Raw genomic sequence first — 26745 nt, 5'->3', positions numbered from 1 at the left:
ATCAAGTACAGACTAGGACGAATTAAGATACATATGTAGTTGTACAGAGTACTAGTACTACATATCTATTATATGTCTACTTTTATATATTTTCGTTCGTTCAATGTTCAACGTTCTTTTTCCCTAACGCAACAATTGTGAAGTTAAGTAACTTTTACTTAAACATTTATCTAAAATACATTACGCATACCCTCCCGCGGCACGGCTACTTATCGTGGAGGTTATACGGTACGTATCGCTGCTGTACATACCCACTAAAGTTAAAAGAACCTAGTGGTTCTAGTGCAACGTAGTCGTTGTGAAGAAAGAGTTACTACCTGAAGATTGGCTCATTTAGTGCAAGCATGTGGAAAATATAGAAGATCAAAAACGATGCATGATTGACGTGGAAATGAAGAAATTCATAATATCGGACTCTATATACTGTTAAATTTGTTGACACGAACTGTCACTTCCATACAAATTTACTTTTCTACTTTCTACATTCATTATATGTTTAATGCGCCTCCCTATCATAGTCATACAAATTTATGTTCAAACTTTTACACACATTATTAATTATATATGTTAAGGCGTCTTGTCTCAGCGCCCTGATATCGTTAATTTGTTTTGTTGTCAAGATTATGCTGTACCAGGATTCACATTTTTCTCTGTATGTGTATATTATGGCTCTAGGCTCTACTTGATCTGTGTAACAGCGAGAGCTGTGACCTTTGAGTTTGACGTTTAGATTTAATTTGTGATTTAATTGTTTGGTTTGTAGTTTGTTCCATTCTGATATATGGTTAATGATTGAATCAATTAAATAAGTAACAAATTACTTTAAAAATATTAATAATCTTTCATTCACATGTAAATTAGGCTTCTTTACCATTGAAATGAGTAGTCATTTTCCGAATTTGTTGACCGAGGTAATTTAGAAATAAAAATAAAATATTCTCTATTTTTCGACAGGCCGATGATATTTTTTTTTATTCTGATAAACAGCACAATCAAATTGACTCGAGAGGATACACTTCAAACTCGAAGTCAATAGAGTTTGGACCATGGCATATATCATTTGATGTCAGCTGTATTCTACCAAGTATGTGTTCAACCAAAATTGTTTGTGAACGAAATGATGATCAGTTCTGCCAGTTTTGTATGTAAGTTACATTTTGTTACAATAGAATGTATTATTACTTTTATAAAAATGAATGAAATGAATTCTTAAATAATTAAATTTCAGATACAGCAGAGAATTAAGCATACCACATTTTCCTGATATGATATTTCCAAAGAATATTCTCATCTTACAGCATACCAATGGTGCTAAAATAGAGTTTAACCCTCTTGATGCATTAAAAAGAGTGTCAGTTAGAACGGAGGCTATCGAAGTATCCTGTGCAGAAGAATGGCTAGAAAGCAGGTAAGATTCTTTATGAATTTGGTGCATTCCGTAATTCCTCCTACATTTTAAAAATAAGATCATCTTATTATCATAATATTTTTTTTACTTAAATAATTTGAAGTAGTAAAAAAGAAAGTTTAGTACTTAAAATAATCATTTGTTTTATACTTTTCAGGCCAGGTGCAACAAAAAAGAAGCAACCTTTTGATTGGACCTTCTCAACAGATTACAAAGGAACCCTGTCTGGAAATTTAACTGTTCAGGATTCTGAAGAGACAATAGACTTTGAACTCCTAAAAAAGAAAGAACAAATATTATTCTATCATGATCTTACATTATTCGAAGACGAATTACATGATCATGGGATTTCAAAGCTATCAGTAAAAATTGTAAGTATAGACTTTTAATACCAATAAAAAAAATTGGTGGAAATGTATGATCAAAGGGACATTGTATTATAAGTGATACACAGAATGCTGTTTGTTATATTATGGCATTTATATTTGTCAGGCAGTGTGTGTATTTTGTTTAATAAGTTTCTGAAAGGAAATTCTTTTAAAAATTAATTATTCTTAAGACTCATACAATATCCATTACTAGGCCATACTATAATATGGTTGAAAAAACATGTTGGCAAATTTGACATTTTATTCATTGTAACATTGAAATTCAAGATAAATGATCTAAACTTTTTTTTAAATCTGATTTATTTTATAAGCCATACATCTAACAATGTTCTAAACTTTGTTTTTCCTAAGAAAAAATGATAACTTTAAAAGTTTTTGTACCTTTTACTCATTTAGTTTATAGATAACTTTACCTATAGACTATACCTCCTGCATTTCAATGTTACATTGAATAAACAGTCAAATTTATCAATAATAAAAATATGAAATCATTTACAGAGAGTGATGCCGACATATTGGTATGTGCTGTTAAGATATTTCTTAAGAGTAGATGATGTCCTTGTTCGTTCCTTTGAGACCAGAATGTTTCATATAATCAATACAGATTATGTATTAAGAGAGTTTACTGCCAAAGAAGCAAGGGCGCAGGATTTAAATGTAAGTTGTCAATTTTTTAATGTTATTATTTTTTAATCATAAACATAAATAAAAAACTCTGTGGTGCTACAATCTTTTTAGGTCTGGGACTCAGATTTCTGTATCTATTTCATGATCATGTGTCTATCTAATAGGCAAGTAGGTGATCAGCTTTCAGTGCCTAACATACGCCATTGTCTTTTAAGTTCTAAGGCAAGCTGGTTTCCTCACAATGTTTTCCTTCACTGTTTGAGCAAATCTTAAATGTGCACATAGAAAGTCCATTGTGGCATAGCCGGGGATCAAACCTACGACCTGAGAGCCTCACGCTGAAGCCACTAGGCCAACACTTGCTTGCTAAGCTTGCTTTAATAATCATAGAAATACTGTTTTTTTATATTTACCTCCTTGGTTATGGCTATTTGTTATATAAAGTTACAATATGTAATCAAGAAACTATGCTTAATTTGTACCTTACTCATAACAGTACATCTTGTGAAAATGTTTCAGATGCCCACAACACACATGAAGGATGCAGATGACGTTATACCTTACTTGCCTGTCAAGGAAAAAGTAACAGATAAACTGGTTGTGAATATAAATAATTAAAAATAAAGATCTCAAAGTATTTTAAGTTGTATGTTGTAAATGTATTCTGGGTTCTACATTAAAAGTTTCAATGAATTTTTTTAAATTATCTATACTGTTCCTATCCCGAATAACTTATGGCACACACAATTATGATCAATGGGGATTTTTAAAACTTTATTTGTAGCAGTAAACCCCAGTTCTCCACTAATATTTGCCTTTCCGGGAATTTTTGATTGACACTGCTTTTATGTCTAAATTGACCGCCCTATTATCTAGACTTTTATATGTACATAACAAAAATTCTTTAAAAAAAATATAATCCTAATTAACATCAAATATCATAGATTATCAGAATATTGTTATGTAGCTTGTGCCTACGACATAGCCATAGCGTTACAGAACAGAGTAACCAAGCATTTTGTTAGTGATAACCCTAGACGCGCGTCATGTTTAGGTAAATGTTTCACAAATTTTCCTTTCATTAAGATTTTGGCGCCATCTCATATTAAATGGTTTCGTGAAAATATCTTTGTGTAAACAATCAAATAGGTATCATGTGAAATTTAATATTAATCAATAGTTTTTATTTCCACCGTGATGGTATGAAGCTGCTTTTTGACATTAAATACATATTTTGATTAATTTTTTGATATGATTATTATCCAAAGATTTAACTTACAATGTTAATGGGCTTTTTTTATCGGCATTCATCGGTTCCAAATAGCAATCAACTTAATTTATTATTGATAATATTTATCTTGATTTTGTGACTACTATATATTTAATCATAATATCCTTTTCGGTGTAATAAAATGCACTTAACTGCAAGTATTTAAGCGTGAGAATGTTTTTTAAACGTACTGTTTTAAATGGTGAGTCAAAAAAAACTATTTTGATAGATATAAACACTGCAGTTTATGTTATGTGTGATTACGCCAAACGGCCAAACTTTAATTGTTTTTAACTCTCAGAAATTATTTCAACATATATACCTAAACTTAACAAAAGCGTTTGAAATTGGTTTATTAGTTTTGAAACCCCGTGTCACGTTAATTCTAAACGAGAAAAACTAAATAATTATTGTCTTTGATTTTCGTGAGTACTTGTTAAAACTTTAATGTAGATAAACGTGACTGTAGTATTAATATAATTAAATACTGAATTTATTACAACTCGACGTTCCAAACGCTTTTCAAGTTCATGTTTTTCCGAGCGATTGAAGCGATTTATAGCAATTGAAAAAATTATTATTCGTCGAGTAAAGGAAAATAAAACGTAATTGTGTTTGCAGTTGCTTACCTAACATGCGTGACCGCTGTTTCATTAAAGTTTAATGATCCATTAATTGCTCAAGAAGGGTTGGGATGGCCCCATAGCCTTCAAGTAGCTGCAGGTCATGAAGCGTTGATGAAATTGGCTGTTACCTTAGATAATCAGGGGTCGTGTGTAATAACAACCCCAGGTGGTGTAATTTTTGATATTGAATCGCCGCCAAGCGACAGGTATTTTTTAAAAACTGTTTATAAGAACTGTATATGTACCCGTAATAATAATGTTTAGATTTTTTGAGATCAATTATGCTTTATTTGTGACACGTCCGAACTTAGGGCTAAGTCGAAACCTTATTAATAAATTAGATACTAAATTTAATACGAGAGATACAAGCTTGTAATAAATAAATAAACATAAGAACAATAGTGCATTGTTGGACACAATTAATTATAAAATAATATAATATTACGTTTTATAAATAATAAATATGTATAACCTGTTGTTGGTACAAATGATTTCATTTTTAAAAATGCTTTAAGATTCTCGCGATGGGATGATACTTGTAGTTTAAAAGTAAAACAAGTCAGAGAAGATGATACGGGAAGATGGCGGCTGACTGCCACTGGTGACAATACCACCGTAATGGGGTGGACGGAAGTTCATGTAATAGGTATGTTATTTGAAGTATTAAACACCTATCTCTATTCCAGATTGAAACAGGTTTTAATTTAAAGTAAAATTATAAGGATATCATAATTATTATGCTCGTCGAACACTAATTGCAGAGTCAAAACTTTGCACGAACTATGACTCCCATCTGTAAACGACAGTATTAATCCAATACGTTTTTACATACGGGAGTCTAAGAGTCTACACCAACAAATTCAGACGTAGGATAAAAGCGCTGACCAAAGGATTTCGTGTGCTGATTCCAAGTGGCGTCTACCTCCAGTATAGTTCGTAGTTGGCGGCGCTGGCGTCATTCTCCGACTCTCTTGCTCTCGTAGTTAAAATACACTGGGAGAACGTCCGTCTCTCTCGCTGTCGTAGTTAAGATAGACTGGGAGAACGTTCGTCTTTCTCGCTGTCGTAGTTAAGATACACTAGGAGAACGTCCGTCTCTCTCGCTGTCGTAGTTAAGATAGACTGGGAGAAGGTCCGTCTTTCTTGCTCTCGTTGTTAAGATACACTGGCAGAACGTTCATATCTCTCGCTGTCGTAGTTAAGATACACTGGGAGAACGTTTATCTCACTCGCTGTCGTAGTTAAGATACAGTGGGAGAACGTCCGTCGCTGTCGCTCTCGTTGTTAAGATACACTGGGAGAACGTTCATCTCTCTCGCTCTCGTGTTTAAGATACACTGGGAGTCCATCTCTTTCGCTTTCTCTTCTTTGTGTAATCTACACGTCCATACACACATTGTTCAGTTAGGTTTACGTTTATACGTTGGCGTGACAGTCATAAGCTGCAATTTGGGTCGCAGAAAGTTTGTCGGCACTCCATAAATGTGCTTCTATCCTACGTCGGAATTCGTTATCTATACCTTGTTAGCGGTTACATTAGCAATTAAATAATGGTTCAAGTAAATTCACAAAAAACTATAAGAAAGATAGAAAAATTGCATTCTTAAAACAATCTGCTTATACTGATTACTTTTTAGACAATTATGAATCTGCCATTCTTTATTTCACGAACGTATCTGAAAGCAGATGTATCCCCATATTCTTGACTCAAGTCCTTATGTAGTCTTATTCCTCACAATTGTCCATATATATTATTTACGCCCAGCGAATATTTTTTCAGAAGACATACCACCAACAGTAGCTCCACCAATAATCCTACAGGATGGCAAAAGTACAGTGAAAATAGATTTATCAACTGAAGACAATTCATACTGTTTAGTCGCGAAACCATTTTCTGACAGTGCTCTAGTACCAGGACATTGTTCAATTACCCTAGATAGAACAACGAGAGCTGTACAGGGAACCTGGGATGTCTTATTGGGAGTCCCGGGTAAAATAGCGGAGGTACCAATGAGGAGAGAGGTTGTTGTTGAAGGTATAATATTTTAATGTACTCAACATTTTTCAGAAGAGTCTCTGGAAGTATTAAAAGCATAATTTGTAATTAATTTTGTATATATCCATCCTATTCCACGTGAACAAAGACTCGCAGAAAAGTTACGTCAAATCGCAAGTCACGATCTCGTTTGTCAAAAAAAAAATGTAATATAAAATTTACAAAACAATTAAGATTTTTTTAAATTTTAGCAACAGGCGTGCTCTACCATCTTTTCCACTGCTTCAGACAATTTTATCGCGGATATAGCTATCAATTTATGATTATTACCATTTTATCGCAATGTAAGATTTATAATGTGTTTAGAAATTTCGCAATATCTTCACATATTATTTTTGGTAAGGTAATAATTCAGGAAAATTTTTCAGAGTTAATGTAAGGCTAGAGAATCGAATTCTTTTTTATATTTAATATTTAAATACCCACATATGCCTTTTTCGCGAAGTGGTAGATATAACGAATCTCCTATTTCTATGGTTCTGACATCGACTTGCGTGTCTTGCTCGTCATATAAAATATATATTGTTCGAATTAAATACTTATATAATAATGTAGTTACTTAAAAGATGCTTCTATCGTAACATAAGTTTAATTTATAAATTAGGTGAGACTTTCTGGGTCTGACAGTTCCGTGTCGACAAAATTTCATATAAATTTAGTATTCGATTTTCTACATATTTACGTAGTGCATCAAGGCACAAAAATGAAACGTTCCGTTCCTTACTAAAATCATATTACCACAAAAACATACATTATCATATTTATTAATATAAATAGAGACTTTAAACGTTTTTATTATTAGTTACAATAAAAAATATTTGTTACTATAGATAGATAGTCCTACTTATTTTATTTCATTCCAAAAACAACAACCTTTTAGTATGCTTGAACAAACATATTGCATTTAACGAAACGAACGAACGAAGAATCGTGCAATCTATCGTCAAATAAACAATCGGGTAGCAAATGTGTCATATTGGCATGCAGATTGGAAATTGATTGCTTATAATCTTAGATTGAAGATACATTATTAATTTTGGATGGAAGCGCCCAAATTAGTAATCGGAATAGCACAGATTATTAAATGTATTTCTAACGTTTTTAGCGGAACGCTTGGATGTTGGTTATATCCATGATAATAATAAGCTACACTTATATTGCAATATTTTGCATTCGGAGAAAAATATCACATTCTGTCGATTTCAAAGAACATCTAAATTATTTGGATATCATGTGGTGGATGGATTAAGCGATGGTAAACGCAGGCAAGTTAATCAGTACTGATTCGACGCAAAAAAATTGCAAGTAAGATGAAATTCAAACATATTAATAATTTCTGTTACTTAGGAAATAGAGGAGGCACTTTAGTCCTCTATTTTATTAAAATCCTCTTTTTTTAACACTCCTCATCAGCCTTCTTTGTCTGTCATTCCGAATAATATTTTGCTGGGAATCGAAACTAAAACTTTTGAATTATCCGCCCTGTTTATGTGTAAGCCACTCAGGTTATAGTTGCGGATCGTAATAAGATCTTACATAATTTTGGTGAATTATGTACTCGTAGTTATTATGGGAAAGGCTTCCTAAGAAAAGAGTGCGGTATCACGATCCAGAATCCCATAGCCGATGACTACGGGTCGTGGCGATGTACCCTTGGTGTCAACATGTGGGAGGACAAAGTAGTTAAAGAACAACCACCTATGCAGGCCTTGATCAGCGTCGCTCCTAAGTTTAGAGGTATGTTATTTATAAACAAAAAAAATACACGTCAAATATGCCGTTAGACAAGATAAAAAAAATCATTTTAGTTAATTTTTAAGCGACCAAAAAACTTATGCTGATTGTTATTTTTAGTTCTGTTAGTTTATTATTTATAAATTAAAATAAAATATTCATAATATTTTAATCCGCAAAAATGCTGTAGGCAAGATGGCGTCGTGCCATTTTCTCTGACATAACGTGCTTGTAAACAACAAGGTTGTAACTTGTAAACAAACGTCAAGTTTTATATCTGTTAAGGAATAATTGGCGATTTGTGTGAAACTTTAAGTGATTTATGTGTAAAATGAGTTACAAATGGTGTGCAGTGCCAAAATGTACGAATACGTCAATTAAAACCCCGGAAAAGCTATTTATATGTGTTCCAAGGAATATCCAAATGCGTCGAAAGTGGTTGGAACTTTCTCGGAGGAATTGTGATGAAATAATGCCGAGTTCAAATATTTTTTTTTGTGAAGACCACTTCAATGTAAGTAAATTTGTCTATTATTAGTAAATTAATTGTATTTTTAATTTGGCAATATAAATTTCTACAATGTTGTCGCCCGTTTATAAGTTAAAAGTATATTTATATATACTTTTAACTTATACGCTACTTATAAGTTTTCAATGAATTTTTAAATATGTAGATGATTCTAACTTCTAAACTAATTAATTTCCTTGTTACAGTTGCAACAAGACATGGCAAATTATTGCGAGTATAAAATGGGGTTCAGCCAGAGGATAATTATGGTGGATAAAGTTTTGCCTTCTAAATTTAGTTGTCAGTCAGACTGCAATAAAACAATTAGTGATGCTGGCACTTCTTGTAAAGCATTTGTCAAGAGAAAAAGAAAGAGGCTCATTCATGAATGTGAAAACACCTTACAACAACCAATAATCACCAAAAATTGGCCTTCTGCTATTATAGAACCAACTTTACTCAAATACCTACCCAATGATACTGTAGAACCTATAATAAACAACAACCAGGCTGTTGATGAACAATATATATTGGGGTTATAGGGTATGTAAATTTAAATTCTTAATTATTTGAATGGTTTTTTTCTAAAATATCTAGTATCGTGGTAATTTCTTGCATTTTGTTTAATTTAATATTTTATCTTTTCAGAATTATTGAAGTTGGGTGACAAAAGTACATCAATAGATAGTTTTTTCAAACTGTTAAAAATGTGTTGTTTCTTCAATAAAGTGCATGTTAGAAGCCATGCGGCATTTGATAAACAAAGATTTTGTGAAGTGATGTAGCTGTTTCTCATCAAAATTACTACATAATACAGGAAGTAAAGTGATATAGAAACAGGGTTGGTACTTTTAAGAAGAGGATTAAGTATGGATGAAGATCAATCATAAAGTGATGCATTTTTATGTATCACATGCAGTTACATTGCATGGTCATCATCTAAACCAAGTGCTTAGAAAAATTAAAAATTTATGTGGTTTCTTGTGTCTTTTATATTCTCCTGAGGGTGGTTATTTTAATCAGGTTATAAAAAAAAATGTTTATTACATTTGAATAAATAGAAAAGTGAATTTATTATCTTTATAAAATAACTTGGCTTTCTGTGTTTACAATTGAATACACTTGTTTAATATTTTGTAATCATAAATAATACAAGTTGTTGTCTATGACCAATCAAGATTATTGCTGACTTCAAATGAAATATTAATATTGTCTATGAATATTATGTCAAACCCATTCCCAGGGTCTTTCCGCCAACAACGCGATGTCGAAGATACGACGATATTCGTTGAAGAAGATGGCACATTACTTGTGTCTTGTCATGCAGATTTTTCACTTAAATATTGTTGGTTCCAACATCCAAATGGGTCTCAGTTTACGCCCGTACGACTTTTGAATGAAGATCAACTTTTTTGGTAGGTATATAATAATATACCACACCCATAGTAAAGTACTCTGACATCTCTTTACTGTTACTGATTACTGATTCATAGGCTTGTTAAAATCACTTGTTTCAATTATACTGGTTCAGAATATGTGATTATTTTAGGATTTAGATAGGTATGTGTTAAAAATATATTAAAAAACAATTATTTTTTCAAAATAATTAATTGCCTGTGCTAACAAATTGTCTTGAAGTCCCGTTCTATTGCCCATGAAGCAGACATCTGCGTATGTCTGCTTCTTTAGAACGCCACTCAAAACGTGTTCAAGTACATAACCAAATGAATGATGATTTTTTTTATAATACCTAATCAAAGCAATCAGTTTTTTATAATTAAAGTATATTTAGCCACTAATGAGTTTAGACTACTAATGAGAGAGAATTTAATTAAGTTATCAGTTACAATGTGTCGTTTGTTTAATATACTAAACCGTAATTAAATAAGAATCGCAAAGTTAATATTAATAAGAAAGTATTAAATGCAAACATAAGTAATGAGCAAGAACAAAGGGTATGTTATATGAAATGTCCTCACAGCGCCCGTAAACATAGGGTGTAGAAGCGCTTTTTATGCATCACTGGGAGGGGATGGGTTGGGCGGTGGGAGAGTGACGTGTCGATCGCGTGATTGGTAAATCACTTGACGTTTGTGTCCCGCGCTGTGTACGATGCGCAAACTTTCCCCCACTCCCTTGTTTAATGCTTAAGAAGTTTGCCAGTATCTGTAAGTTTCAAACTTCAAAGATGCCACTACGGTAGTACATCGAAATTCAATATTTTTGACTGATACTTTATGCTTATTCTAAACTCTGTTAAATCCAGTTGACTCTTAATCTTACCCAACAATTTATATACAAGTATTAGACACGTCTATTAATATTTTATCAGTTAGCTAACTTTAGAGTTCTATTTCACTATATCGCAGTACTGCATATGAACTCTTCTAGGTACTCGGGCGAAGGCTTAGCCGCTGGGCAATGTGGAATTACGTTTAAACACGTAACAAAACAGGATTCTGGTATTTGGCGTTGTCATATGGGCCCTAAACGTCAAGCTGGTATAGAAACCATAGATAATATTGAAGTGAGAGTCACAGGTCCTTTAGCTGCTAATAAGAAGGAAATTCAGGCTAGGATCGGGGAGTCAATCACTTTGTATTGTCATACAGCTAATGGAAATCGGCCGTTGGATTATTGCCGATTCCTCTCGCCTTCGTTTGTTGGACTTAACATTGATTCATCTGTGACTAAGGCAGGGTAAGTAATCATTTGTAATACTTTAATAATTAAGTATTGATATCCCACGCCTATAGTTTTTTCACCCGCAATTGACTATATCATGTCTGAGGGTAGGTTTCATAGTCGAGGTTTAACACGATATTTGTGACCGTTTTTTTATCTACGGGTTAACGTATTATAACGTAACGTTTATGGGATTGTATACAGACAGTTAAATATTTTGTCTATGACATTTGTTTCATATCAATTAAAATTATTCTGTAGGAATACTTTTTTATGTTCATATCAGATTGTTTACGAATTATTTTCAAAATTCTATTACTATTTTATTAAGTTGTAAAATAGGAAAGTTATAATGATAGAACTACTGTACCCGTGCTAGTGATGGAAAAAGTTATCGCGCTACAAGATAATCCAATCTAGACTAACTGATTGTAATTTACAATTGATAACACTTAGTTGTTATATAATCCCTCAGTTATTACCTAGTAGTAAAAATATATTGTTGGATTTTCTCGGACACTTATTCCGGAAAAAGGCACCTTTAATTAATCAAACTGCGCAAAGTGGTCAGTAGAAGGATACCTGGCCGCAGACGCACGTCTTTGTAGAAGAATCTTGCACAATGGTTTGGTCAAAACACCACACCATTGTTCCGAAACGCGACAACCGTAATAGACAGTAAAACTTTAGGTCTTTTTCTTTTTAATTTTCTCACTGATGATGTATGGTAGCCCGGAGAATGTGGTGTTTGGACTTTATCATTGCCTATGGTATTCATGGAGCAATAGCTGAGCTATCCCCTTCTTGAAGGGACAACTAAACTAGTGTACTTTTATTTATGTAGTCATACATTTGCCCCTGTGGTATAAATGATTTGTATTATAATCCCGACGCGTTTCCTCGTTTGGTTGGGCGCGTATCCCAATAGCGATACCGTTCCCAATGTAGACTTTGTGTTGCGCTATCCCAAGGCCACGGATATTGAAAGAACTACATCGAACTTGTAAACAATCTGGGACTGTTATATCTAAATGCTATTACAGATACATATAGAAATATACTTATCTAGAAACGCTGTAGTATATACTATCTGTAAGAATACGTAGCATAGCTAATCAAAATGAGCAGTGTTAGCCTAGTGGCTTCAGCGTGCGACCCTGAGGTCGTAGGTTCGATCCCCGCCTGTGCCCCATGGACTTTCTTTGCCATTTCTAACAGATACAGAAATCTGAGGCCTAGACCTAAACATGTTGTAGCGCCATTTTTTACCTTATCAAATATCTGTGTTAAAACATTTGAATATTCGTTAAATAATCTTACAATAATTTCACTGCATACGAAGTAATTTTGCCATTACGGAAAGTTGATAATACCTATCAATCAGCGCATATGGTTTTTCCGGGTGATGATAGTTGACATTTGACACTTGAGGTTACCAGAGGTTATAATTATTCTCTAGAATAAAAACTCGTTTTGAATACATTTACCTATTATGGTTATTTTCTTGTAATTAAACAAGAAAACCGCAATTATTAACGAGAATTCTGTCATCGGGTTATATCGGATTGTTTATTAATTTTAATAAGTATAGGTGTGATTAAAGAATTAAATAAATCCCATTTTTTTTATATTCCGCTCTTGCGACCGACTTTCTAGTTCTACAAGTAAAGGTGCGGAATTCCAGTTCTGGAATGTTTATACGTTTATAACTAGATGTATTTATATTACTAATAATCATATCAATAACGAGCTGACCTGGCAAACAAAATCTACTATAATAAAAAATAGGGGTTGATTGTAGAGGGGTGACAATTAAGGTCTAAAAATAAAAATATTTTTTTGGGGTGCATTTTTTAGGGGTTTGAAAGATAGATAGTAGCCGACTCTCAGACTTCCAGAATATGCATAAAAAATCATAAGCATCGGTCGAGCCGTTTCGCAGGAGTATGGGAACGAATATTGTGACACGAGAATTTTACGTATATTAATTATATTTTTACATTTTGCATAAAAATTGGACATAGTTAATGAACGGCTTCCATGGTGAATTAAGGCTTTAATATAGGGACCACAGCTTCGCACGTCTACGTCTTCACGTCCGTAGTTATTGGTGATAACGCAATAAATTCTGTATTTTTCATTTTATCGCCAACAGACTGATATATAGATGCGGCGGCGAACTGAGTTTCCATATGATATTTTGATCCAATAGCGATTTTGGAATTGCAATGACATTGCTTGTGGTGGCGTCCATGCGTAGGGTGGTCCCTCTCCGTGGAATATGTCCGAAGGGAACGAACGTGTGCTTGTGGTGACTGGTCATGCTTGAACTCGTAAATTACAACCAGTGACTACACGCTCTAACCTTGATCGACTACGTGTTTGTTTTGTTCTCACTATAAGTGCTTGCTTTTGTTTTAACCGATGACTTTTGTTTCATGTTTCATTCATTTTGTTTCAATATGTCAAGTGAAGCATGGCCTTACAATTTCCTTGTTCAAAACTAGACTGATTAAAAAGTCGTGGGGAGTTTTCTGGCAGTTCTTCTCGCCCGCTGTACGCGCTTGCTTTGAGAATTACAATTTTAGATCTTTTTTTAAATATTCACGTTCTATAACTTATATAGATAATTATCGCTGAATCAGAACTCTCGTTAAACGTAAATTAATAAATAAAACATTTTATAAATGACGATCATTTCAATGATCCTAATGCTTGGGATTAGTTTGCTCCAAATTAAACAATTTGTATGACTCAAAACTTGGCGATTAAAAAGAGTGGCGGAGAGTTTTAGGCCAGTTCTTCTTGCCCGTTCTACGCCCTTGACTTTACTTGTTGTAAATGTAAATTTAGAATCAATTTAACATCTTTTCTGTTGACGTTCATATTCCTGTACTTGGTAACATTTGTGAATAAATTTATTCTGAGTTATTTTGATTTGAGAATAGGAAGAATTTGATTTGATGCCCATAATGTTCTCATATTCTAGTGCCATCTTGGATAGGTTCTATTTCACGCCCGGACGCAACATTACAATGGGTGACTGCTCTCTAACAATAAGTTCGGTACATGAAGATGACATTGGTATCTGGACTTGCGCGGCTATTGTCGACGATGACGTCATGGAATCCAGTGATGTGATACGAGTTTTCACCGTAACAGGTAATATAGATATTACCATACCATTCTAAGTACTTATAAATAATCGTCATACCTTTGTATACACTATACAGCGTGTATCAATTTCAAGCTGTATGGGTGATGGTGGATGGGATTCATGTTACGTAATTTTTTGTATTATTGCACTTTCAATAGTAATTTAATTTTGTGCAGCCCGTGATGTTCTTTCTATTTTTCCTACTGGCCGGACTGAAAACAAAAATTACTATGTTGGCCAGTGATAAAAAAGTTGGCATATTTAATCCGAAGTACAAAAAAAAAATTACATATAAAATATATGTATTATCAAAATAATATGTACATACATAAAAATCTTACACAGTACTAACGCCGTATAAAGAAAAGTAGTCAGGTCTCTTTTATAACAGCGTCCATAACATTTCACTGAAAGAGACAAAATCGTAGATATAACAGTGCAGCGGTTGAGTTTTCATAAAGGCGTTTTCTGTATTGTTGGTTCAATAGAATTCATTACATAGAAATCAAGTCTTACACGGTACGCTCAATTTTCAGAATCTCGTTACCAAGCTGGAGTAATTGGTGGCAGTATTGGCGCGGCAGTACTTGTTCTAGTTCTCATGAGCTACGTGTTTTATAAACGGGGATCGACAATTTTATCCGTATTCAAAAGTCAGAACCCACCTCCATCAGACGGTGTCTCTCTGCAAAGAATGTCGGGAATCACTAGTATCATCACGGCAAGATCCAGTCAGAGCAGTAATGAATCGGAAAAAGATTTGGGAATAAGACAGAACTGAATTAAATGAGGGTATACTCGTTTAGGATCGCCTTCAGAAAGTGGATTACTTTCGATCACATACGACTGGCTGCCTTCCTGCCCCCTTAATGTCCCCGTAAAAACCGCGTATAAAAGTCAGTAAAGTCATAACCATATCCAATACTGCTCAATCGTATATACTTGTAATTCATTTATTGATGATTATTTTGTATTGAGATTTAAGTTTGGTAATTTTTTTATTGTTACTTGTTATTTATGTTTAGTTACTGAACTGAACCCTTAGTATTTATTTCAGAGTAGCCTTATAATCTATGTTAATTGTTTTTATCTGTGTAACAAAGTTTTGATAAATACTTCAACTTGATATTCAAATTTTATTTATCGATGTTGATCATTTACTTATGATTTGGAAATAAAAATTTCGGATACAGTTGTTATCTATAATTGCAACAATCGTTGAAAATAATAATGGCAATCATCTATTTGTAGTATGGTTCGATTGAAAATATATATACTTTGAAAAATGTAATATAATAATTTCGCCCAGGACCAGCAATAAGAAACTTCTTGACTCTAAAGTGAATCAGATTTCCGAATTTAAAATAAATTGTAATTTCTTTCATGAACGAAAGTGGTGGAGTTTCTTTTATACATAGGATACCTTATAGCCTATCAGACTCTCTTGACTCTCAGATCTTTGGCCGAGACCCTAAACATCAGGAGAGTGTCAAATCTCCCCTTTCCTAAAAAGGGACTTTATTTACTGGAACTTGGCGTATGTTCTTTCTTTCAAACATGTTTCGAATTCTTATTATAATTGATATTTGTTTTGGGTGAAATAAATCAGAGAATATAAAAATACATTTTATTTTACTTAATTTCATGGTTATCACAAATATAAATATTTTGGATACGTTCTACCAAACGACATTTCCTTGTGACATTTAAAAACTTTAACGGAAATAACCCGAACCTTGCTGTGAGATATTAAAACGAGTTGATTTCTATATTTATAATACTGCTACGCTGGTTTTACCACAATAACTTTTTAAGGAAAATGTTGCTTGGTATTGTACAATTACCTGACAAGAACATTGACAACAATTCAAACGTCAAACTTGTATTCGTCAGAAAATTATACTAGACGACGCTCAGTTAAGATTCGATTTCTGAAAAGCTCTCTAAATCTCTAAAAGCGAAGATAAAATGCTAAATGCATATATATGTCCATCCATTTACGTAGTTTTATTTAAATTATAACAAAGACATTAGTCATAAAACTTTTTTGTTTGCCAACTTAACAGATTCATATGAATTCGGTTGAACCATAGAACGCACTTGGACCAACTATGCTGCCTAAAGTATATTACTTGGAGAGTAAAAGTATTTAAAGTGGGTACAAATTCATCGAATCCGTTAATAGCCAAAGGCAGTCGAAGTACGCTCTATAGAAAGTATACCAATACAATAATTACTGTTTATAACCTTGGACAATAGTGGAAATTTGAACCTTGGAGAAGAATTTGTTTATATCTTTAACAATAGTTTTGGCTATCTGCTTGATGACCGGTGGTGCGAGGTCATCCATGAGCTGTCGCCAATTTTCATTCGCGAATTGTAAGGTTGTTTCCGCTGCAATGTAAAACATAGTATTTATTATAAATTTTATAATAAGATTCATAAGAATTACTTGAAGGTTTTAAAATAGCCTTATTACATTTAAATTTAATAGAGAAATAATGTTCTCCAGGCTGATTTGGCCACGTCCTATCTTTCTGCCTATTTTATGTCTTTTTTCTTTGCTGTATCACGAGAGCAGATGAACTTACAAACTTTCGGCAAAAGAACTAATTTTCGCCTCATCGGGACCTCATGATAATGAGATTATACAAGTAGCAGCTATATATAATAAAAATAACAGTAGACATTTGTAGATAAAATATAGGCATATATATATACAGTCTACTCGTATTTGGTCGTAAAAACCGATAATCGTAACAGCCGACGTTGTTATTAAGTACTTAATACAATAGAATTCAGCCGGGACCTTTGAATTTCGTCAATATAACCGGTTAGTTAACGATGTCGTCGTAAACGAGTTTCACTGTACTATTTTATAGTAATAAAACGTGAAATTAATTTATACATTAATTTATACAAATATTATTTTATTGGTAATAAGTTTTTAACTCTTAATAGATGTGATTAATATGTATATAGTATATAATTATGTTTCTATGTTAGCCATTTCCATAAATAAAAAATAATAATCCAGTGGCGCTGGTGCTATATGGGTATAGGCCATATATATTGCGTTCGTTTCTTCGATCATTTTTATTTCATAAACAAGTAGTGATCAGCCTTCTGTGATGTAGATTTTTGGATTTGAGGCATGCCTGTCTCTTTTCAATGTTTTCCTTGCACAGCTAACCTACGACCTCAGGGATGAGTCTTATGCTGAAGCCATGCTTTAACCATGATACATAGAAAAACTGAACAGTTATAAACGCTAATTTATTACATTATAAAACTCGAAGTTTTAAGTGCTTTTTTTTGATTCAAGAACGTGTTAAAAATTGTCGTTATAAAACTGGAAACATAATTGGAGTTTAAGGTCATTGCCATCTTATCAGCGCTGATTTTCGAGTTGGTGATAGCACGCAAACATAAGATAATCGATGAACGGTTGCCCATGTCATTTAAAGTAATATCAAGGCATATTTTATCGGTTTTCATAATTTATTTACTTTACAGAATAATACAATATATTTCAAAACCACACATGAAAATAATTCTTTAACTTTTTATGTATGGTTAAACTATTTAATAACAGACCGGGTAGTTTCTTTATTAGCCACAATGGTTAGTACGTCAACCTTATATACGTTGTAACATCATCTCTTAATAAGTGATAGTATTAATTGGCGTATCTAGGATTTCCTAGAAGTTTTGATGTCGGGTCAATACTTATCGGCCTGTTACCAATCCGTCATCATACCCATAAGTAATTGGCGTAATACCAGATTCACTTTGATCTGCTTATTTCTGGGAGATTTTTTCTTCGAGAAAATGTTGGCGAGAATTTAATCCAAAGATAATATAAGTATTATAAATATCTTGACGCGTACATATGTCTTTGGACAGTATTTATAAAACGATTTGTAGTAATTACGACTGGTTATATAAACAAAGGTAGTCAAGGTGTCATCTTACCAAGTTGTTTGTTTCCATTGAACAGGTTTCTTAAGTCGAAAGTGGTTGATTCGATATCATATTTGTAATGTGGCGTCGCTAGTTTAAAATGTTCTCCCTTGTTATCATTTATATGCATCAACTTGCTGTTAATCTCGACTTCCACGTTTCCTGTGAATTTATATATTGTAATTTACAATTACTCAAAATTAAAGAATGGATACTGTGTTTGCATTTCCATACGCGAAAATAATCAAAATTTTTAGCCTACAACTTCGAAAAAGGAACACTCAAAACGATGACGTACCTATTTCGCCTGATTGTGATTGGTTATTGGTGAAGCACAGACACAAGAAGCTTAAAAAAATTGGCATAAACTAAAAACTATTGTCATAAAAAAAGCAATCAGCAATCAGGCAATCTTAAAGCCTTGAAAGTGACACAGACTAAAAATAAAATCACAATCGTTCTATTTTTAAACTGAGATACTGACAAAGCTAAATTTAAAGTCATTTATCTTTATTAAACTTCAACCTTAATTAAACACTCAGTTGAGCGCTTGGATTGGGATTAAACGATACCTCGGTTCTCGTCACCTGAATGTGATTAGTTTACTCGTATAGTGGCTTTTTTTTAAACGTTGACTAGACACTGTTAACCAATCACAAACAAAGATCTTTTATTTTAAATTCTCAATCAATCGTTAGTTTTTTGAAGTTTAAGGAAACATTCCGACTGTGTGATAAAAGGTTACACTTACGACATTCAATAACTGCATCGCCATCTCCTTTAATTGGTAATATTAAAATTTTTCCATCGGCGTTGTAAGTCGAAGTCATGCTCAGATTGCCTTTCAAACTGAGTGTGAATTTTTCTTCCTTTTCGCCGATGTCGATGCTAAAACAAAATCTTTATTGAAACAATGGGTATTGTTAACTAAATAGGGTGCGATTCTTTTGTTTTAGCAAATGACGCTTTTAAAGGAAAAAAATAGTCACAGACTATATATAATAACCAATGTTTTTTTTTAATTAAACGTTTAAGGTTTTATACGATTTGTATACTAGAACAAATGTTTTAGGCATTTCCCTTTCTTAAAGAAATCTATTAAATTTCTATAACAAACTTATCCAATCCAATATTATTTATTTAAGGCCAAATATATCAGTCTTATTAAACGGATTAAAATTATGTACGTATTCGGTCTCAGCAACATCCAATACTTCTTGTCATACGGTGTTAACTATGTGTTGGATTTAATAGTTATATTAACAACTAATAGTTAGAAAAGTGATGAACAGTATGGTGACCCGTTTCAAAAGGACTCGCGCAGTCGCGGTAAAGAGCTAAAGATATTGTTTACGTACACAGCATTTTTTACCACCATTGTTCACATAATATGCCATCTTATTTGCGTATTTACAATGAGTCAATGTAAGCAATTGAACAATTTCATATGGAAAAATTTACATCGGCTATAAGTATGGGAATTTATGAATCGTTTGTCATTGTGATATACATATTTATAGGATTTATTTATTAAAGTACACCACAACCATTTATGGTGACAATTATGTTGAACATAAAAATGCGAATTAGTACCAGGTAGGCGTTTAACAATGCTTTATTTTCGAATCGATCAGCTCACTACTGACTATATCAAGTCTATCAATATTGCGAGCTCTCTGGCAGTGTGAGTGTCCATGGGCGGTGTCACTTCCCTCCTGCTCACTTGCTTTAAAAAAAATGTTGAATACGTACTCCAAATCCTTCAGGGAGACCTTTGAGAGGCCGTGCATCTTCGCATTTGTGAATGTTAATTTTAAACCATTTCCATCAATAAGTATATCGTTCAAGTCCACTGGATCTATAGACGGCACTCCGAGTTCTGGTATTCCCTTAGCAAATAATGGCAGACTTTTTTCTATCTGATCTCGCACACATATTTTGAATTCACTCTTTTTTAGGTTGCATGGTGTGATGTAGGACGCTGAAAAAAAAATCCTTTTAAAAAAGTCACAGTCTTAAATACTGCTTATTTTATTTTGAATGGTTGATTAGATAATTAAATACATATTTTATAAATTTGGCTTTATTACAACAGTGCAGGTATGCGCGCTGGATATCCACGATGGAAGGCTGGACAACAGGACCTATTAGAGGCACCAGCCTCTCACAAAGATAGTCAACAGAATTGGAAAAATGCAAAATAGTGCAGAGGCAAATAAGCTATTATATATATTATGTTGATTTTTTATCTTAAAATGACAACTCTTACAACCGCGATAAAAAATACTGGACATCTACATAATATGTATCACGAAGGATCACCAATAGAAGATTTGGCTAAAATTACTCGAGTTAAACCTCCAACGGCTGCGCTAAGGGAAGCTATATACCGAACAAAGTGTAGAGATATTATCATTATCGGTATTAATCGGGGGTCTGAAAATTTCGTAGGCTGACACATAGGTGGTGTTTCTATTATTAAAAAAATATTAGTTTTATTTAGTTAGCCCTAACCTTTAAAAGGCACGTGTATACATTTTACAAGTGTCGTTCTATTAGTTTGTGAGATATAGCTAGTATTTTGAGTGAAGGAACGTTTGTTTCTTTAAGTAAATGGATAAAAGGTATTTCGTGTTAAAAAGCATTGCTTTTTGGCGAAAAAGAATTAAATTGAAGACTACACCAGGAAAATCAACCATGAGTAGTTTAAACGAGGCGAAATGAGGACTCTGCAGTCAGACTCCGCACGCAGAGGACTAGTATAGGATGATCGCTGGACAGATTTTGCGCCGAGGTTATCGGCAAACTGTAGCTTATTTTGAGGCTAAAAACAACTCGTACTACAGAAATGGTATCGAAAAATTGTATTACTGAACCTGCTTATATATCTTCAATAGTAAATGAAAACTTAATTTGACTTCCGTAAAGTGTCAGGTGTGATATTGCAATAACGAGTATCGCAATCGATTGAAACTCTTATCACGAGACACACGTAAAATTTCGATACAAATTCGATTGACATTAGCATAGCGATAGAATTTTCTAAGGCCCCAATCCCTTAATACTAGCCGTAATAGGAAAGATGTTTATTTAATTATTTCGGTTAACTGAACTGTGACGTACGGAACTACGTCCGTCTTTCTCCTTGGTAAGTCGCTAGTCGAACGTATTTATTTTATTAATTATTTGCTTTATACCTAAGACAGACCCATCAGGCAACCGCTACAAGGCAGACCCTACGTTCGGTGGGATGTTGACACCAAAAAATGGATCAAATAGCTCGGGATAAAGAAAGATCGCAAGCCTTGGAGGAGGCCTTTACAGGAGTGGGTTCCTCATACATACAAACTAAATAATATAATAAGTATATCAGGAAATAAATTAAAGCGTAAAATAAAATAATATACATATAAAAGATTTCTATGAAAGTACTCTAGTTGTACATATGTGTATAGTTAAAGGCTGCGGCGCTTAAATAATTGCGAATCAGAATGGAGCCTTCGGAAAATTAATTACAGGCCTTAAAAATGTTCTTGTTGACAAGGATTCATTTATGAAGCAAAGGTCATTGCTTTGTTTAAGTATTTACTTATCAATATAAGTACCATTGAGTATATTTCCTAAGTGATTTTGAAATCTATAAGTAATATATTCATCATCAAACATTATTTATTTTGTCTATTCATTATTGGATCATGTTACGATGTATTTTATTTATATTAAATATATTGAGAATTTAAATAGAATTTTACTAATAAATTCATAGCAATAAGTACTTGTTTTATTTTTTACTTTCTTAGAGATTTGATTTCAACATACACCGAAGAAATCATTTATGCAAAAGTAGAAATGTGGCAAGAGTGTAGCACTTCTGGTTTATAACTATGCCCTGCGTTGAGTTGGTATGACGTACTCACAGTTCTGCCACAGTCACTCTTAATTATAAGATTTTAAGAAAAACAGGTTCGTTTTACGTCATTTAATTTTATACAATCGTCTTGACAATAACTAAAATATTGATCCATTTGTAACAGTCTTTTCAAACAAAAAAAAAATCTTTCTACGTCTGGACCTCAGACCTTGTAGAAAAACGATTATTTTTCTTAATAAAGTAGGTCGTCTCAGGATCTGTACCTGACACACACCGACGACGTGCTTATGACAAGACATGCGGATTTCCTCATGATGTTTTCCTTCACCGTACAAGCGAGTGTTTATAAACAGCCGGGGATCGAACCTATGATCTCAGACATGATAAGGCCAACACTTCTCTTCGGATTTGATTCCCATATCAGCTTATTTTATTTGATTTCAAGCACTTTTGTTTGTTGTTATAAAAAAACAGATAGCAACTACACGACTATACTCAAGGAAGATGTAATTTCAAAGGCTTTAAGGGCATTTTCCTTAAAAATGCGAACACGACATTTGACACAAAAAATCAATTAAGCTAATGGTATAATCCTGTTTGTCTGCTTTATTTAAATAATTTACACTGTTCATAATGATAAACATTCCATAGGATATCGAGTTTTAGAAATTATGTTGTTTTGTAAATCACACAGATTATGTTAGACAGGAACTATTTATTGGTTAACGGCCAAAATTAATATTTAGTTGAAATAAATGTAAAGTCAACGAAAAGAGAATTCGGTAAAATTGTCTTGTCTACATCGCTATTATATGCCTTGTTCTCATCAATAAAGCTTTTCTGAATAATTATATTCGACAATTAATCCTACTGTAAAATTTTCTTGAGTTTTCAAACTTAACGAGTAAATATAGCAATACAGTGAATAAATGCTGTCAGCGTTAAAGGTACACTGCCACAGGGAGAAAACTTTTAAAATTTGTTTTAATTTTCTATTTATTCATTTAATGAATAGAAAATAAAAACAATTTATGTAAAGTTAAAGTATGTAGGTTAAGAATATTATAAACATTTGTGTTGGAAATACACTTAGTAAATAATCGAGCTATTGTCGTTACAATAATATATAGAAATAAATGATAAAACAAGCACAAAACAAAGAAATATCAAATCGTACATATCGAATATAAAAACCTCTTTTTTCAACTCTTGTAGTATATTTCCGGTTAGAAAAATCATACCGTGTTTCGAATACGGAAGTAAATGTCTCAATATTTTGACATTTATATTTAAGACAATTTATTTTACTATTATTATTTCAGTTTAATTATCTATATTTAATTTACAACTGATATTAAGGCATTAAGAAAAGGTAAAGACAGACCCAAGAAGTGCTATAAATATTGTTGCGAAAATTTAGGCCACCAGTATAATACGCCACCCAGGAAGAGTTGTAGCGCCACTGGATAACATATACTTAATAATATGTACAGTTTGGCCTAGGTAAAGTTATTGCTGATATTTCCATTATTTTTAAAATAAAATTTTCCTTAAAATCTTTGGTGACGTTATATCTCCGCTTAACCATTCATTGGATGATTAATGTTTTACCGAATAATGTATACCAGTTAAGTTTTCTTGTTATATTTTATATTGGCCTTTAAAGTGCAAAACAAGGATGTGTTTTAGTAAGATAAATAAACAATAAATTATTTTGCATTTAATCAATATATCAAACTAGAATTATGTATTACTACTATTTAGTAACTAATACTTCGTTTAATTAACAAAGATCGTGATGCCTAAGCAAAGCTAAAATCCATATTATAGAATTGTAGGTAACTTATGTAGTATTCCGGTAAATCTGTATTGTACAATTAGCACAATATACCTAACTGATCTTTGTTTAGCTAAGTAAACAGTAATACTCGTAAAACCTATAGTTTATATAACTCTACCGTTGTTAATATTACATTGATTGCAATGTCTATTATTGCAATTAATTATTTCTTAAAACAGTTTCATTGTTTTTTTTTAATTTGACTCATTTACATACATTAAATAGCCTTCCTGGCTATGTTTAATTATTACTGTTGTATTAACACGTCTAATTGCGTAATTACAGGAACAAAATGATATACATAATATGTCATACAAAGCCATTCAAAGGGGGAACGCTGCCAGTATATTCGGAACCTTGCCTAAAGGGACTCCTTTTAATAATCTATTATAGCTTTTAAGGTCACTTATTGTTTTTTGCTAATTAAATTAATATGTAAATAAGTTTAATTTATTTCTCAATTCAGTTATCATACTGTCCATTGCATATACGACCTTATAATTTTAAATATAATAATAATTAAATTTTCATATATAAAAGGCATTTTTATTTATTAAATATATATATAAAAACAGTTAATAATTACTAATACTAAATAAAATAATACTTTAAGAAAATTGAATGAAACACGCAATGTTTTTGTAATTTTAAATATAAAATTAGTAGTTGTATAACCGAACTTCTAACTAACTAAAAAGCCTCCATGGAATTTATGGTATAAATTATTTCTTATATGATAAAAATTGACGAATACTTCCCAGGTTCAGCATAGGAAGATTACCATGTAAAACAAATAATAACCAAATCCATTTTCAAGTTGTGGGAAAAATACATAAAGTGCAACGAATCGAGAATATTTTAAAGGATATTTATTTTCTACATTTTCCCTGATCGTGAAAAATTATTCCCTCCCAATATTTATTAAATAAAACTTACGTATAAATTCCTCTGAGTTCACGAAGTAAGCCGCTGTTAGGAACACAAAAATCGACAGTTTCATTTTGAAGCTTTAATAAGTTAATGTCAAGAGTCAAGCAACCACTGTTTCTGTTCACGCTCTGTGCTATATTTATGTAGTCGCCGTATGACGTATCACTTGTAAAAATCACAAAACAACTTAAAATATTTGACTATCATCTATTTTTTTGCTTTTTAAAGTCACATTGAATTTATTTTTATATTTGTATGTCCATTCAATAGATGGCTTTCTGTTAAAATAGTTCGAAGTGGTCAGCATGTCATAACGCTGCGTGATTGACAATTAAAACACGTAATAGTGCTCTGTATGAATTATTCATATATTAATCATCAGAAATGAATAAATACATGATCGACTCTTCACTCTTTACCTATAAACTGTCATATACATTTGTTTTTAATATTTTTTATTGAAGGAAGAAACCTTTCGTAAATGTAACGCTTTTATATTATATATTCCATCTTTGGCTATATCTTTAGTATTGATTTTTGTTATTTATAATTTAATTTAGCTGTTGGATTACAAAATCGAAAAAATCAAATTTGACAGAAATAATGATTACTATAGTTATAAGGGTACGGAAATATGTACGTAGGGAAATTTTCTATTCTCTATGTGTTTTTTACAGAAGTATATATATAGAAGTATGTATATTTTATGTTAAAATTTGATCGGCCAATATTATACATATTTATTTTCCTTAACGACTCTTATACAAGTTTTTGTTTTGATTTTTATTACTGATTATAATTAAATGAATATTTAATGATCATCTATATTTAGATGTTGTAGAGTTGCTAGAGGTATCGTGACCCCAACGAGGACATTATTATTGATACTGACTAATACACCTGTTTCAAAATTTACTTTAAGACATACAGGTAAACCTTTTGTAACAGAATCTTGTTCGAAAATCGAATACAGTGCTAGTTATTATTTATACAGAATGTTACAAAACGTTTATGGTTAAATTAAAAAAAAAATTAGTTGTCTAACAATCTGTGATATCCTTCCGCTAGGAATTCTAAACCATGCTGGTGGCTGCTGGAGAACACTGGTTCAGAAAAATTTTTAATTGCGTTTTCAGACGCAGTAAAACCTTCCTGAGGGAGTTGTGATCAAACAACAGCTACCGGGCATATCTTTCGGGTGTATATGAGTCTAAAGAGTTTGATAACATTTAGGTCCAAGGACTGATGATGACAAGGATGGATGTGAATCAAGATTCTCATTTACTCAAGCGATGTCTCTACGGTTGTCATCGTCGTCATTATACGCCATGTACTAAAGGTTATTTGGTTTCGTTAATAAAATCCATCGTTAACTCGACATATTTAGCATATCACAAGTGCTTTTCAGCAATCGTAGTCACCGAGAGACGCTCTCGTAGATTGCCACTGCTAGTGACAAGGTATTTCGCTTTTATACGTTAAAAAATTATATTTAGTATTGAAAACATCACCAACATATTAACAGTACCTATAATCGAGACTTTCGAGACTCCTGATTATAGTCTTATAAAACAGTACAGTCCTATTTAGTTACCAACAAGGGACCTATAGCCATCTCTTTTACAGGAATTAGGTTGAATTTTGACAGCTCATCATGGTCTTCAATATACATTGAGAATAG

General features: G+C 32.5%; 3 protein-coding genes and 2 long non-coding RNA genes across 6 annotated transcripts; 4 read left to right on the top strand and 1 right to left on the bottom strand.

Annotated features, from left to right (window-relative positions):
* The first annotated feature begins 713 nt into the window (after nucleotides 1-713).
* Nucleotides 714-3062, top strand: LOC123715162 (TIP41-like protein). Of its 2 annotated transcripts, none has more exons than XM_045670030.1 (6): nucleotides 714-755; nucleotides 955-1145; nucleotides 1229-1408; nucleotides 1566-1779; nucleotides 2296-2454; nucleotides 2944-3062. In XM_045670030.1, exons 2-6 carry the CDS (start codon nucleotides 1087-1089, stop codon nucleotides 3040-3042), a joined length of 711 nt encoding a protein of 236 aa, XP_045525986.1. In that variant the 5' UTR covers nucleotides 714-755; nucleotides 955-1086; the 3' UTR covers nucleotides 3043-3062. The 2 variants fall into 2 exon arrangements, with proteins under 2 accessions (XP_045525986.1, XP_045525985.1); XM_045670029.1 differs by having other exon boundaries at nucleotides 718-911; nucleotides 988-1145.
* Nucleotides 3063-3813: 751 nt separating this feature from the next.
* On the top strand, nucleotides 3814-15586 carry LOC123715438. Its single transcript, XM_045670440.1, has 10 exons — nucleotides 3814-3896; nucleotides 4316-4526; nucleotides 4836-4966; nucleotides 6101-6355; nucleotides 7482-7641; nucleotides 7941-8113; nucleotides 9862-10033; nucleotides 11010-11318; nucleotides 14293-14465; nucleotides 14997-15586. The coding sequence occupies exons 1-10, from the start codon at nucleotides 3869-3871 to the stop codon at nucleotides 15239-15241; spliced, it is 1857 nt and encodes a 618-aa protein (XP_045526396.1). The 5' UTR covers nucleotides 3814-3868; the 3' UTR covers nucleotides 15242-15586.
* On the top strand, nucleotides 8226-9598 carry LOC123715439. Its single transcript, XR_006754430.1, has 3 exons — nucleotides 8226-8624; nucleotides 8825-9161; nucleotides 9267-9598. It is a non-coding gene; the product is annotated as an uncharacterized LOC123715439 (long non-coding RNA).
* A 534-nt stretch (nucleotides 15587-16120) lies between the features above and the next one.
* LOC123715378 (circadian clock-controlled protein daywake-like) lies at nucleotides 16121-25334 on the bottom strand. Its single transcript, XM_045670364.1, has 5 exons — nucleotides 25071-25334; nucleotides 20176-20404; nucleotides 19175-19311; nucleotides 18436-18585; nucleotides 16121-16854 (listed from the first exon to the last, which is right to left on the bottom strand). Exons 1-5 carry the CDS (start codon nucleotides 25132-25134, stop codon nucleotides 16694-16696), a joined length of 741 nt encoding a protein of 246 aa, XP_045526320.1. The 5' UTR covers nucleotides 25135-25334; the 3' UTR covers nucleotides 16121-16693.
* On the top strand, nucleotides 23497-24583 carry LOC123715380. The gene is made up of 2 exons (XR_006754422.1): nucleotides 23497-23797; nucleotides 24420-24583. It is a non-coding gene; the product is annotated as an uncharacterized LOC123715380 (long non-coding RNA).
* Nucleotides 25335-26745: the final 1411 nt, after the last annotated feature.

The sequence above is a fragment of the Pieris brassicae genome, chromosome 10, assembly GCF_905147105.1.
Source record: "Pieris brassicae chromosome 10, ilPieBrab1.1, whole genome shotgun sequence".
In the NCBI taxonomy this organism is placed as follows: Eukaryota; Metazoa; Arthropoda; class Insecta; order Lepidoptera; family Pieridae; genus Pieris; species Pieris brassicae.
This window is presented reverse-complemented; position numbering and strand designations above follow the sequence as displayed.